Genomic DNA, 16,242 nt, shown 5'->3' with positions numbered 1-16,242 from the left:
TGGAAGGCCTGAAAGCAGCTGCCGACTGCAACTGCACTCTCCCCACTTGTGATTTTCAGCAATGGGAATTTAGAGGCAACTTGTCTCTGATAGTGGAGGAAGAACATAAACATTATGGCTAGTAGCCTTATCCTCATGAATTTTTCTAATCCTCTTTTAAAGCCATCCAAGTTGGTGACCACCACTTCTTGTGAAAGCTAATTCCATAGTTTAACTTTGTGCTGTTTCTGTTCTTAATAGTTCAACATTCAGCTACTTTGGTTATCTACAAGGTCTAGTGTTCTGAGATAGGGAGATGCAAAATTTTATACACCTCTATCATGTCTTCTCTTACTATGGCTGCTTAGTTTGTTCCAAAATTTAAACCTTGTTGAAAATAGGCCTTTCCCTGTTCTAGCATAGAGATGTGCATGTGCATACTATATACAGATTTGGTCATTAGCTAGAAAGGAAGAATACTCTTTATGAATTAATCTTCTGAGTTATACCAGGGCAGAGTGAAGATGGCTTTACTGCAATATTCAGAACAAAGGAAACAGGTTTGAAATCATCTCAAGGTAGCTACTGAAATGAATACAAGTTAGGGGAAGTTCCGTTGCCCAAAGACCATGTATATGAATAGACTGTCTTAGTGGACTCTGCTGTCCCTGTGTTGTGACAGCTGTGTACCACCATCAGCCTGTTTAGGAAATAAATGACTTGCATACCCTCTATCTTTCTTAATTCACTTTAATGTGCTTTAGTTGACGAGATTTAATTTAGCAATTTGACTCAATAAAACGTTACACTTGTAGGGTCAATGGTCTGAAAATTTAATTCCAGAGACTTAATTGTATTACTTTGTATGTGCAGATCAATAAAATCAATCTGATTGAGAATGGAAACGTGTGGGTTTTTTTCCATCTGAAAAAAATATCAGCACAGAAGAAAGGCTATCATAGTTATTTACACCACCACAACAGAAAAATTCTGTAGTGTTTTTCAACATGAAGGATTTGAATTAGCACTTTCAGGAATGTAGTTTATGTAGGAGATTTTCAGTACATGCAATTTCTTCTACTATGTGAAAATACTGAGTCTTTTGTCAAACTATCTTTTTTCTTTCCTACCTCATCTTAGCTCAGTGATGTAACAAAGAAGATCAAGCTCACAAGCTAAGAGATTAAAATGTATTTACACATTCAATAGTTAAGGAAACTAAAGTCTACAGTCCAAGAAAGATTTTCTAAATCCTATGTTTAATATGCTTGAAAGATTCTGAATGTGAATGATATGCATATAAAGAGATGTTTTCATTAAATCTAAAATGTGCTAGCATCTGCATTTATTTGGTATTATATTTAGGGCCTAGAACATAATAGTGTAGCAAAGCACTTCTGAAGAATTACAGTCAAATCCTAAGTAAATGTTTATATATTTACCTTCCTCACAGTTTTCTCCTTTGTATCCAGAGTTGCAGGCACAAGAGCCCATGATGCAAATCCCACGACCTCCGCATTGAGGGTCAATGCACTGGGTGGTAGGCACATCACACTCTGTCCCTTTCCAGCCACTGTAGCAAAGACAGCGTCCTTTGGAGTACTGCCCATTGCCACTGCACAATACTGGGCAGGCTGCTGTGAAATAAAACATGACAGAAGACTTAACACAATTCTTTTCAATCAAGCTTTAGAAGCAGAGGAACATCTAGACAACAAGTTGTACTTCAGTTCCTTTTTCTTGCTGCTCTAGTAACTACTTGTATTTCTGTTCTGTATTTGTATTGACTTAAGAAAGGAATTCAATTTATATACCTCTTGAACAATCAGGGCCCAGAAATCCAGCAAAACAATGGCATGATCCTGAAACACACTCTCCGTTTCCATGGCAATTGCGGGGGCATTCCACCACAGACTCTGAAAGGAACCGTAAGAAGAGAAATTCTAATACCCTGCAATCACAGCAGTTAGCAAAAACAGAAGAGAACTCTTATTTAAATCACTTGTAAATGATAGCAAATTAAGACACTTTTAGGAGTGTGCGTGCTTAGCTTGTTTACTGCCTTTGAGAATGTAAATAGAGCTTAATTCATTTGAATTACTTGTAGAATGTTAAAGCAGTAACTTCTAACAAAATTCTATTTTAATAGAATTATTACAAGATCTTTATACTTTGATACCAGAGCATAACAACATGTCATAAATATTTTAGTACACTTCAAGTCAGATTTTGACACAACTGTGTTCCATCAAAACAGATTTTCTGCAAAATACTCAAGACTGTCCAACAAAGAAGAAAATATTAGAGAATAGTTCAGCTTGCAACTTTTGTAAACGAACACAGTGAATGCAATTCTTACCTATGACAATTGTATTAAAAGACACTTGTTCTGCATTTTTCCCATCATTATAAAAAGCCAGATGCCAGATCCCAGCATCCAAATACTGGATGAAACCTGCTTCATGAAGACTGACAGACCTTGCCTGTCTACCTGCTCTCTCTGCCTCAAGAAGGTTGCGCTGTTCCTTTGCAATCAACCGGCTACCATCCAAAAGTTCCACAAAGTCATACTGCAAGGGGAAATTGCACAAAATGTATATATTATCCATCTATGTAGTGTTACATTGATTACAGCCTTTTAAAAGTTCCTAAATTAAAGCTTCAGTGCCTGAAGTATTTTCAACAGTTAATCTTTGAAGTAGTATAGTGTGGAACACACAGTTCCTGTGTCAGCTTCCATAATATGCTGCTTGTATGCCAACATCCTGACCTGTATGCTCCCAGGAGTACATTTTCATGGCTGTACTCAGTCACCGAGACAGATGATTTTATATACTTTGCTGAAGGAAAGCCAACAAGATTAACTTTTGCACACAACTAGCAGTATAAGAATAGTCACCACATGATGATGGTAGCAATCAATGGCAGTCGATCCCCCTACAACTCAGTGACTCATTATTTTATTTATTTCTGCCTAAGAACATAACAGAAAAGCTACAAATAGAGACATTGATAATGGAAAACACTGTATCAGCTTTAAGAGATAACATAGCTGTCAAAAGCACTATGTTTTATTAACAGCAACAAATAGGTTATCAGAGGCTTAGACAGAACAGTATTAAATATGCCAAAATTAGAGACAATCTTTAGTTGCTGTGTGCATTACTTCCTATTTTACACTCCAAATTAGGAAAAACTAGGTCAAGTTCTGGTGAAAGGTAAAGGCTAATAGGGTGAACTGGGAAATCTCTTCTTAGCCTGAACCCAGCTACTATCCTCAGACTCAGCATCCTATCAGCAATGGGAATAATAATAATACTGATCTATGCTAAAGGGTTGTTGCATGGAGTTACTATACAAGAAGAACTGTGAAATCTCAAAAAGTGAGCATCAATCAATCAGCAAAATTATTATGATTTATTACTATATCCTAAGTACCTCAAATTCCCAGCACTGAAGCAACCACAGCTAAAACTGATTATTTTGTACTCATCCAGTAAATACATTGCCCAGTTCTGACCACTGAAGTGGTGTTTGCCCATAATTTTATTTCTACACAAAATGTTTATTATGGATGTACAACCACTGTTTATTATGGATGTACAACCACTAAAGCAGTTCACCATGTAGGAAGGGTTGCACTGCTTGCATCCTGGCAATGCTTATGATCACTGCTGCTTCCCTGGAGGAGGAGAAGCAAAGTGATGATAAGGTTGGGGCTGTGCAGGTGCACCGGGAAAGCGAATCTGGCAGTCCCGTTGTGCACCTGCACAGCTCCAATAGTGCTGCCTCTCCTGCTCCCCTTCTTGGCAGGCTCCACCAAGACGCTTCTGAACGACTTCTATAAAAACTGGCACTCTTCTTTCATACTCACCACTCAACTACGTTCTATTTAAGTAAGTGTATAAAATTACTAATTCATCCAAGCCAGTTATAAAGCCAGTTATTGTTCCTTGAACTGTGACAATCATACTGTCATCTACTGATTTCAGAATGAGCCTCTGAACAGCATTAAACTGAAATGCTTTGACCCTTTAATTGAATTAATTGGATATCCTTGTTTACTCGGAAGAAACCTGGTGTTTCTAGAAGGCTGCTTTGCAAGGTGTGTGTTTAATCATTGGGAAAGTCATCATTATGTCCTCCCGATATTGCCAGGCTACAACTTCCAATCACAACAATACAAACACAATGCGTAGGCTAATAATATAAAATATATAATAGAATAATGATATCATTCAAATTATAAGAGTAAGGCAATCAAAGTTCATATGTACAATATAACAGAGTGGTAGTGAGGACCATCAAGCTATGTGTTCAAAACAGATGTCTAAGGACAGTCTCACAATAGCCTTTCAGAAGTTTCAACAGAAGGCATCTCAAAAGTTTCAAAAGTAAAGTCTCTCAATGGTCTTTCAAAAGTTGCAACGGAAAGACTATAATTTGAATGATATCATTATTCTATTATATATTTTCTACTAACTATTAGCCTATGTGTTGTGTTTGTATTGTTGTGATTGGTTCTTATTGAAACACAGGGGTTTGTTTTTGGTTCATTGTTGTTCCAAGACTACAACTTCCAACATCCCTAAACCTTGGCCATGGTGGCTGCGGTTAAGGCAAGTTGTAATAATAATAATAATAATTTATTATTTATACCCCGCCCATCTGGCTGGGTTTCCCCTGCCACTCTGGGCGGCTTCCAAAAGAATATTAAAATACTATGATACATCAAACATTAAAAGCTTCCCTAAACAGGGCTGCCTTCAGATGTCTTCTAAAAGTCTGGTAGTTGTTGTTCTCTTTGACACCTGGTGGGAGGGCGTTCCACAGGGAGGGCGCCACTACCGAGAAGGCTCTCTGCCTGGTTCCCTGTAACTTGGCTTCTCGCAGTGAAACTTGGCTTCTCCAGTAATACCTGGAGGGCAACAAGTTGGCTGCCCCATTCAATCGCTGAATGCATTAGAAGCACCTGCTACACATTACTTTTCACCTGTTCCTCAGCAAATCTATAACAGTAGTTCACTTGGGTAGTATGGGAAGTAGCCAGTATTTCAACTGAGGGCCACAGAAACACAACCTTAACACAGAAGCAACTTGTGTAAAATTACCAAATGTTAAGTATGTGATAAAGTGCAAACTGCTCCTTTTCTTTCATACTGACAGTTGGCTTAAAAATCCTTCTCCTTAATCATAGTATTTCATTCAAGGATCCATGCCTTGAATCCTAATTATTGTTGTTAACCAACTTTTCCATGTGGAAGTTACAGTGTGAAAAGAAAGCAACTAAGCCCTGGATTAAAATAAATAAATAAATAAATCTGTAGGAATCTAAAATACTTTTCCCCAAGATTTTCACCTCCTAGGTTAATCTCCTTATATTTGTTGGGTATATGTATATGGATCTCTCACACTTATTCATTTTTAGTTTAAGCTAACAAAGTCATTTGTTATTTCTTAAAGTCTCTTTAAATAAACTTATTGATTGGCTGGTTGCAATGAAACTGACATTTTAAGAATGTGTCACAAAAGACTTGCAGACTACCATTGATTGTTTTTGAATGGACAGCCACTATCAATTACTTCTGGTTGATTTATTTATGATACCTGAGAAAACAGAGCTGTGCAACCCAGACTGTTCTGACACAGGCAGAGAGCACAATAGGCTCTACCACATCTGGGGATAAAGTTGCAAAACTGGGAAAATGTGGCAAAATATCATTTCTAATGATACGGTCTGAAAAGGTGCAGTAATTGCCACGAAAGGATACTTAGAATACAAACTAATAAATAATTATGATTCTTTTTTTTAAAAAAAAGGAAAGCTGATTCAGCCAGGAAAAATGATAAAATAGATTAACCACATGCATTTAGTAAAAAGTGATAATGGCGTAAGACATCCAGACTCCTCACTGGTTTTTCCTCGCAGATGGATTTTCATGGCTGTAAACCAAGACAAAATCTGGACAAAAGAGTGTGGAAGTATTAACAGGACAATTCAACATACCTTTCTCTGAGGAAGACTTTTACTACTCTCTGCTTTCAAATATCCACCCATAGCCTATCCAGAGAAAAGGGATTTAAAGGTCCTGGCAAAAAAGTCTGTGTGTTTGTGTGACCAAAAGGCCATTTAACGTATTATAATAGTGGAGGGCCCAAAGAAGAGAGAAGATCAAACCCTAGATTTCATCACTCTATCTTCCCTTTGGATTAGGCTCAGATCCTTTCTGAGCTGAAGCAAACATGAAATATCAATTCTGCATTTTACTTCCTCACGCTTAGAAAATTTTTGGGGTAGTCAGCTCCATAGGAAGCAATGTCCTTCACGTCCTGTACATATGCTGTCACCATGTACAGCAATGTCCAGTCCTGTCAAGAGTAGTGTGTAACAATCCTCTTATTTACCACTGTCGCTAGACTCTGCTGGGAGTGTGTCATATATCCCATGTTCCACAGCATCTTTGGACACTGCTCCACATGCTCTCAGTTGCATCCTGCTAGGCTAGGAACCATGGGAGCTAAAAAAGACCCTGTCTCATTATTTCAAGGGAAAGGCTATAGAGGAAAGAAAGGGCTCAGGAAAATCTGGAGGGCCTTGATTTCACACTGATTTCATGCTGTTGGCAAAGCATATGAGGATCATCTGCTGGGTCTGGATCAGAAACAAGTTAGACATGTGTGCCTGTATCTGGATTCTTTCATGAACCCTGGCACTTCAAGCAACTAATCTGTCATTCTGGCCCTATATGTCAGTTATAAAAACCCATTTATCACCCTGTAAGACAGGCTGAGGCCCATAAGTATTGAGCGCCCACACTCTTTCTATCATGCCTATATCTTTTAGTGCTCCTTTAGTGCTAACACTTGTTTCGCTCCCTCTCTCCAAACAGTTTTCAAGTCCTATTTTCCTTCTCCCATGTATTCTTCATTTGTCTCTTACAGCAGTCTCACTTCAAACCATGGCTCTGTCATCAACCCACATACAAAGTACTTTTCAGGAGTAGTTTCATGTTCAGTAGCTGGTGGCTCAATGAACTGCTTACCTTATCCTTGCCCCCCCCTTTTAGTGACACCTCCATAGTTGCTGAGCTTGCAGCCCAGGTACTTCTGTCAGGGAACCTATCACAATTGGGTCAATGGGAACCTTGCTTCAGCATTTTAACCATTAATTTATTAGCAAGGATACAGTGGCACAAGTGATTTCTTTATGTACAGCCCCAGCTAAATTACAGATTTCTAACTGGGTCTACAAAGTGACCCATTTGGGGGGGGGAAACCAAGCATTAAATTTCTTTTTACTGTACTTATGATGCCCAATAAAAGTGATTTGAAAAGACTTCCATGTGTGGTTGAGATAAAGTGTCCAAATTGCATTTTAAAAGGCTACTTATAGAATAATAGCTAGTGTCCTCATTATCAGCTTAGCACACAATATGGAATACAGACAGTGAAACTATTCAAAAGGAATTACTGAAATCCAAAGTAATAAAGTATTTTCAAATATGCAGTTATTGTTTTTAATGAAAGCAAGATTTAGTATTTGAAAACAGCTCTTACTTGAGTATGCGAGGGTGGTAAGCCTTTTCGGCCATATACTCCAATCAATGCATCTTTCTGAAGGGAAATATTGAATTTTAGAAACTGTGGCTGATCAATGAAGACCTGTGACCTCCAGAAGATCCCAGGAGGAACCTCTTGTGTTGCTCTTCGGCCTATATCAAGTTCTCCAGAATCTATAGTATTGTTTTCTTGTGCAAATCCTCCTAATTTTCCTGAGAGATTAAAAAAATATATTAAGACATCAAATATTTGCTTTCAGTTATCCTTTAAATAAGCAGTCAAATATTTAGACTAGTTTCAACTGAAATATTACTTGAGAATCATTCAGAGAATGTTAACGATCCTAGGGAATTCACTGAAGAGCTAACAACACAAGGGCAGCTTACATAAATACCTTCAAAGTCAAAATCCCACAACTTCCCCAAGGTATATTGTTAAGGCAAGTGTTGTAGGACATACTCTCATTCTGATCACTCTTAACCTAATTATTCTGCAAAATATGTATCTTGTTAAGTAGGATTAACTCTGGTGCTTATCATTCTGTCTAAACACAACAGTATGCTTGAAAGTGAAAATTAAGATGAAATGGAGTATACAGCTTTGCAGATAAATTCTCATGTAAACAGGTAGCAAAACAATCATTGGGATTGATAAGTACAATTTTACGCTACATTAGGTAGTACGGCATTCATTTACACACTAGGAATGCTCTGTGAAGTATTCTTTCAAAGCGTATTCATTTCTGCGAAAAATAATTCAAACTCTGTCTATTTAAATTAGTTACATAACGTGCACATGCAAAGACACAAAGTCAGCCAAATTTTGGGGAAAAATGGGATTTCCTGCTTTCAATATATGACGAGATATCTCTTGAAACAACATACTTTGAGCATATGAAAATATGATTATTATGCCTCATCCTTCTATTCTAACCACAGAACATTGCAATCTATAACCTACTCAAGTGAAGCATCAGTGTTGTGTTATATATATCATTCTCTAGATAGTGCATGTTCCTTAAAACATTTCAATAAATTTGGTTTCTGTACAAAAATATAGTCTCTCATCATTGAAACTCCTCTTTAAAATTAGCTGCCATGCAACATATGTAAAGCTTTCCCCATTCTGCAGCTGCACCTATCCTGTCAGCTATTACTAATACCTCTACTCTTTTTTTCTACCTTTAAATTGCTTAGCACAGTGCTATTGATAAATGGTGCACGGTGCTTTCAGAAAGGTAGATAAAACAAGCTTTGAATTTTCTGCATCTCTAAATTGGGTGAAAAGCAACGTTTGAGCAAAGCCTACATTTGATTTTCAAAATCCCCTCTTCTGCTTTCTGTAGTGCTTTAATAACACCAACAAGTAGTGACTTAAAAGTGTAGCATCACCTGTCAAAACTATTAATGGAGCATACATATGTCAGAGGTATTGGGATAATGAAAGTATCTTTTAAAATATGTTGTAAGAACATTTCATCATTTATTTATTTTTACATAATGGCATTAAAAGATGCTGTAAACATAGGACAAGATCAAATAAAGCAAAAGATGCTAGCTGCTATGTATTTTGAATACTGTACTTCCCAAGTTTAGATTAGGTATGAGTGTCTAAGTCCGCTCACCTCTCTTGGTGTGGCGGCGTTGCTGGTTGGAAGAGGCTTCACTGGGGCCCTGACAGTGGAATTCAAATGGCAGGCCCCTTCCTGATAGGCGGAGGGGGCATATGCCCCCGTTGCTTATCAGGAGCTGGATCTTAGCCTGCACCCTGCATTGGCAAATGGGGGTGCAGGCTGGGATGTGGGCTGTGCCAGGAGTCGAAGCCAATGGTAGGCTTCCCTTGGATCCGCCCCCTCACCGAGGGCACAGCCTGTTTGTTCCTGCGCCAGGTTTTCCCTCATCCCACCCACCCATGGTTTACGCTGATAGGCAATGACTTTGCTGTGGCTATGGTGGTCGCCGTTCTTTACGGGGCTGGGTAGGAATTTGCCCACCAGGCTAATTGGCACTGATTCAGTGGTTTTGCCTACCTCATAGCAATTCGTCACAACTAGTTGAGCACTGGGGCAATCCCTTGTTTTAGATGGAAGGCAGGTTGTGGTCCCCACCTGCCCCTCCAAATGCTGAGGTATCCCATTAAAGGGATCCGGGGGGCGTGGCCATGTCCATGTGCCCAGGGCCAAAGACCCTGTGGGGGTCACCCTATTTGATGTAAGTCTTAGAAACCCCTGCCTGGACTGACCACGCGTTACTTCCGGCGGGCGGGCCAGAAGTATTTAGATTGCCCCATGCCCAAGCCAAACCTCTTTCATTGAACTTTATTCAATAAAGTTGTGGCCTGTTTTTACCCAAAACCCAGTCTGATTATTTATATGGGTTCAATTGAAGTATCAAAATGCTGACTCAGAGGCCAGACAAAATATCAGGATAGATTACATACACTTGTCCAAGAATTTTATCAGAATCCTGCATATTGAAGAGGCATTTTTCTCTCTCTTCAATTTGATACAGGACAAAAAGAAAAACCACTTTTGCGATTTTCACAGGAAACAGGTTGAGGGGGGACTCTCATAAATGTTACAGCTGGAACTGAAGATGGACTAGTCCAAAGTGCCATACTAAATAATACCCATTCCCTGTGGGATTGCAGCAATGGATGTGACTCAGCATGGCCGTCGCAGGGGGAGCGACTCTTCCTCAGCTTCAGCGTGATGGGAGGGGGTGTTTTCTGTTTCTTGCATTGCACTGAGTGCTGGAAAACACTCACAAGGCTGCAGGAGTCAATTAGTAACATGCAGCAGGCAGCATTGGGTTGGATCCTTAGTTCAGGTGGGTGGTATTCTTTTAAATCACTTGTGGTATTGCTGAATACCAATACTGTCTCACATTCTTTCAAAACGGTACTTATAAAAAAGAGAGAAAGCAACAATAAATTAATCACTAGCTCTTTTGTTTCTAGTGTATGTCTCTTCTCTTTGTAGATGTTCTGTCAGTCCAGCTGAAGCTTGCTAGTGTAGTCCACTGAAGTGTGCCTGTAGTCATTGTTTTAAGTGTTAAGTAATACACACTGAGAAAACTATTGCCTACACATATGGGTCTTGAACTGACTGTGACTATTCAAGCAGAGATTCTGAGGTCATACTGGAAAGGTCAATTAAACCATGAAGTTAGTGCGTTGCAAAAATGGAAAATATATGTGCATTATTAAGGTTTATTTGGAAAGGGTTCACGGACTGGTGCTGTACAGGAGTGGGTAGCTAAAGCACCAGGGAGGATGTATAATGTGCTTTTTCATAAAAAGTTTAAAATTGCTTGTGGGGGGCGAGGACAGAGAAAAGAGGAAAAAAATAGACTTAAAAAATAGACTTAAAAAAATTGCAGAGAAAATGAATAGTTGGGATATCAGAAACCCGTAAAGTAGGAAAACAGGTTCTTCAACCAAAATTGACAGGCAGCAGCTTTACAATACACAAAAGTTCTACAACAAAGGGTGCTATAGACAAAACAGCTGAACAGAAAGTTTCTGCACAAATTGAGCTGTTTAAAGTCCCCTCCAGACCTTTGTGCTAAGCATGTGAAGGTCAGAAGAGGAAGGAAATCTGGCCTGCAGGGCACATTGAACCAGGAATAGTCCAAAACTCATTTAGTCTTCCCATGATCAGATGAAAACCAACAAAGGAGCTCATGTTTTGGGTTAATGCTGATGATAAAGTGGGGACAGTGGGAGAAGAGGGAACATGTGATCTGACAGTCCAGATATTTTTATACACTGGGCTCATTTCATGTAGAAGGGACCTGCAATAATTTCATTTTGTGCCTTAAAGTGTGTTGTCATAAAATGTAAAACAAAATATTGGTGCTAGGCTTCCTGATAAGCAAAATCTTGTCCCCTAACCCATATGGAAAGAACAGCCAGTAACAACTACTCTAGGTATTTGTATTAACATTCCTATATGATTGTTAAAAACAAATTGTTTAAAAGGCTACATTTTCAAATTCTCCTCAGCCCATATTTCAGTGCTCCATAATTTTATTAAGAAACACACACACACACACACACACACACACACACACACACACAGCATACATACATACATACATAAATCTGTACTTTACTGTATTTAAATATTTACTTAACAATGAACAATTTTTTTTCTTAAGGATGTACAAAAGCAAGACACAACTATGACAATGTTTATTTAGCAAATAGGTAGGCTAAAGTTTAAACAAATCAATAAAAGTAATTATTAATTTAATTTAATAATACAAAATGAATTTGGTATAATTTACCAAGACATTAAAAGATTAACAATGCCTGATGCAGAGCATAGTTTAATATAATTTCAAGCTTTCAGTGATCATGGGAAGCTTTAAAGGGTATCAAGGAGTAAGATTAAATTTATAGCCAATCAATAGCACACCATCCAATTGCATAACATAACCTTGGAATCATACCACCAACTGTGAGATAGCTGAGACAATTCTTTCAAAAACAACTAGCATCATTTCCTAGCACATTTGGTTAGAGTAACTGCAGCTCAAAATAGTTAAAAACAAGAAAGGTTCTTGTATAAAAATCAATAAACAATCTCATCAGGAGATCATTTAATCAGAATGAAGTATTTCAAACAATATATCAAATATTTTAAATAGCGTGGGATGGCATTTTTAATCTCGTCTTTTGCTATTTTTCAATGTCTTAAGGTATACAACTTCAGCAAATGATCCTTGAGTACATCAAACGACAAATAAATTATTTACATGAAGATTATGCTAATCAGCATTTTATTTTTAATATAAAAGAGTAGTTGAAGAAAAATCATCATCTAGAACAGAATAAGCTTGGCTTTTCTCAAACTGTTTTCTTAATTGTAATCAATATTTTAAATTAACCCACTGACGTTTACAGGGATATTTATTTGAGAACCTAATTTACTTTTCAAACATTTATTGAAATTTCTCAAACTCCCATGGAAGCATGCACAGTAAATGTAACATTAGCTAGCAGAGTTCACCCTCTAAGTGAGAGAGAGCTCAATTACACTGTACCTTGTTAAATAGATGGTCTGTTTTTCACAGTGTAATTACTCACATAGGGAAAGTCACAAAATAATTAGGGAGGAATGTTTAGACAATGTGTAATTCTTTTACGTGTAAGAATTTTTGACATGCAGCACTTATTAAGTAATTACTAGGATTGATTTCTGCATCAGCACTAATCTTTATTTGGTAGCAGCTTGAAAGTCTGTTTGTAAACATATGAAACAAGTTGGCTTATATTGTACTGTACTGATTGATGCAATGATCACTACAGACTGAACTAAGCCAGTACTGGACTAAATCAGATTGCATGTTTAAGCTACCTAAGGCATCCTAAATAGACTTTTCCCTGTAGCACACTTCCAATGCACTTTATATCTGAACATTTAGTAGCGTCAGAGTAAACATTGCAGATGTGTCCATATCTTAAAAGCTCAATCTTAAACACTTCTCAGAAGTTAAGTTCTATTGAATTCATTAGGGCTTACTTCCAGGTAAGTGGGGTTAGGATTGCGGCCTTAGTCACTTTCCATTTATTTACACATATAATGTATGCCTGTGCCAAGCTCTTAACATCATTCCATTCAATTCACTTCTCATTTTGTTTATAAATAAATACTGTATCGTTTTCCTGTCATAAAATGCAGAACATTCAGAGAAGAACTACAAGTTACAAAGAACAAAACTCTGCTGAAAATGGCAGCCCCATCCCAAATGCTCCCGATTCAACTTAACTCTAATATATAATGTCACTGCAGTGTGTCTTTTTCTACTCCTGCCAGCCAACATAGAGCACTGAAATTGGGGAAATACATGCTGCAACTGTATCAGAACATGAGGAAAGCTGAATTAAGCATTATGGACAATGAGCTTGCCCTTGTTGGCAACAGTCCTGTTTTCATTAAACATGCCATTCTATCGCCCAGTTGCTAGAAAAAAAATAATGATGGCAGAAGTCAGCCATTTCCCCATACTTCTTACCTAACGTAGACCAGGCAATTTATGATTCTATTATTCACCCACTAGCAGTTGGGCAACAGTTGACTTGGATATATTAGATCCCACCATGGTCAATATGTGTATGGCTTGAGAGCAGTACATGTGAAAAGGATCTAGGAGTCTTGGTTGACCACAAACTTGACATGAGCCAACAGTGTGATGTGGCAGCTAAAAAAGCCAATGCAATTCTGGGCTGCATCAATAGGAGTATAGCATCTAGATCAAGGGAAGTAATAGTGCCACTGTATTCTGCTCTGGTCAGACCTCACCTGGAGTACTGTGTCCAGTTCTGGGCACCACAGTTCAAGAAGGACACTGACAAACTGGAACGTGTCCAGAGGAGGGCAACCAAAATGGTCAAAGGCCTGGAAATGATGCCTTATGAGGAACGGCTAAGGGAGCTGGGCATGTTTAGCCTGGAGAAGAGGAGGTTAAGGGGTGATATAATAGCCATGTTCAAATATATAAAAGGATGTCACATAGAGGAGGGAGAAAGGTTGTTTTCTGCTGCTCCAGAGAAGCGGACACGGAGCAATGGATCCAAACTACAAGAAAGAAGATTCCACCTAAACATTAGGAAGAACTTCCTGACAGTAAGAGCTGTTCGACAGTGGAATTTGCTGCCAAGGAGTGTGGTGGAGTCTCCTACTTTGGAGGTCTTTAAGCAGAGGCTTGACAACCATATGTCAGGAGTGCTCTGATGGTGTTTCCTGCTTGGCAGGGGGTTGGACTCGATGGCCCTTGTGGTCTCTTCCAACTCTATGATTCTATGATTCTATGTCCAGCTATCAGCTGAGCCCTTTCAGCCTTATTCCCAACAACTTTCTAGTCATCACATCACAGCCATGTGCCTCCCATTATGTAACCATACTTTCCACCACAGATGTGGCAGAACTGTCTCCTACCTCAAGACATATGAGTATGACTGACAGCAGTAACAGCTATTTCTGTAGGGTATGGGATGGTCATATCTGGCAAGCTCCCACTGCCTTTCCCCACTCAGTAACCTGCATGCCTTTTATTGAGTGGGTCACAGCGTATACTTGTCATGGACCGGTTGGATGCAGAGGAGTGGTGGAAGGCACCAGCTGGGGAAACCCCAGAACATGCGGAGAAATGAAGAGGGAGGAGCAATGAAAGAAAAGACGGTGGAGCCTTAGGCTGCTGGGGAAGAAAGCAGTGGGAAGGTGGGGACCTTCAGTCCTCACAACTGCCTCATTGGGGCAAGACCTACTGGGAAGGGTTGCTGTGATCACTAAGACTGAGCTATTTTTTTCTTTGAATAAAGAGTTAACTTCACTGACATCAGGTGCTCTATTGCTGACTTATGCCTGACGCCAGCTCCTGAATACTATTACTTGTATTGGAGCTAGAGCACAGAGCAAAGCATTAGGCAGCAGCAGGGATGGACTGGGATGGACAATGCTCTGGCTGGCATCACTGGTGTCAGGTGACTGCACGACTGGCCCATGGGCCAATTTTGCTGCTGGTCTTAGAATAAGAGAATCTGAAGGACCCAATGGTCTTCTAGTACAATCCCCTGCAATGCAGGAATCTCAGCTAAAGCATCCATGCTAGATGGCCATCCAACCTTTGCTTAAAGACCTCCAGGGAAGGAGAGTCCACCACCTCCCGAGGGAGACTCTTCCACTGTCAAATAGCTCTTACTGTCAGAAAGTTTTACCATATGTTTAGTCAGAATCTCCTTTATTATAACTTGAAACCATTGGTTTGAGTCCTACCTTCCAGAGCAGGAGAAAACAAGCTTGCTCCATCTTCTCTGTGACAGCCCTTTAGTATTTAAAGATGCCTATCATATTTCCTCTCAGTCTCCTCTTTTCCAGGCTAAACATACCTAGCTCCTTCAACCATTCTCATAAGGCTTGGCTTCTAGACCCTTGATCATCTCTGTTGCCCTCCTCTGTACACGCTCCAGCTTGTCAACATCCTTCTTAAATGGTGGCACCCAGAACTGGACACAGTATTCCAGGTGTGGTCTGACCAAGGCAGAACAGAGTGGGACTATTATTTCCCTTTATCTGTTGATGCAGCCTAGAATAGTGTTAGCCTTTTTTTTTTTTTTTTTTTTTTTTTTTGCTTATGGTCCACCAAGACCCCTAGATCCTTTTCAAATGTTCTGCTAGTAAGCCAGATGTCCCCCATCCTATATTTGTGCATCTGATTCTTCATGCCTAAGTGCAGAAACTTACATTTGTCCCTATTGAAATTCTTGTTAGTTTGCGCCCAGTTCTCCAAATGCTAAGGTCATTTCGAATTTTGATTCTGTCTTCTGTGGAATTAGCTACCTTTCCCAGTTTCATATCATCTGCAAATTTGATTAGCATCCCCTCAATTACTTCATCCAAGTCGTTTATAAAGATGTGGAACTACAATGGGACCAGGACAGAACCCTGTAGCACCCCACTTATCACATTTTTCCAGGATGACAAGGAACCATTAATTGGGTTTGGTCTTGTTGGAGAACAATGAAACCCACCAATCAGTTATTGAGTCGTGAGGGTGATTGAATGATTGGGAGGATGAGACAACTTTCTAAATGGTGGGGAAGAGAGGGGGATAATGCCATGAGCCTTTTCTCAAATGGCATTGATGGGGGCAGAGCATCTTTCCCTCCACCAACTGTCTGTTGCTCAAAGGTCCACAA

The 16,242-nt window shown here is 39.2% G+C and overlaps 1 protein-coding gene across 50 annotated transcripts in view; it reads right to left on the bottom strand.

Annotated features, from left to right (window-relative positions):
* Positions 1-16,242, bottom strand: part of TENM3 (teneurin transmembrane protein 3) — a 1,268,022-nt gene that overhangs the window by 86,131 nt on the left and 1,165,649 nt on the right. For 48 of the 50 annotated variants that reach the window (XM_083459440.1, XM_083459473.1, XM_083459429.1 and 45 more), the window contains 4 exons: positions 7,537-7,751; positions 2,339-2,549; positions 1,794-1,895; positions 1,422-1,616 (listed from right to left, as the gene is read on the bottom strand). In XM_083459440.1, the coding sequence (XP_083315566.1) occupies positions 1,422-1,616; positions 1,794-1,895; positions 2,339-2,549; positions 7,537-7,751 (723 nt within the window). The remainder of the gene's footprint in view (positions 1-1,421; positions 1,617-1,793; positions 1,896-2,338; positions 2,550-7,536; positions 7,752-16,242) is intronic. The other 2 variants (XM_083459433.1, XM_083459452.1) reach the window with 1 other exon arrangement.

Source organism: Podarcis liolepis (genome assembly GCF_965112155.1).
Source record: "Podarcis liolepis genome assembly, chromosome: 9".
Lineage (NCBI taxonomy): Eukaryota > Metazoa > Chordata > Lepidosauria > Squamata > Lacertidae > Podarcis > Podarcis liolepis.
The sequence above is the reverse complement of the archived record's forward strand: the minus strand, read 5'-3'. Positions and strand labels throughout refer to the sequence as shown.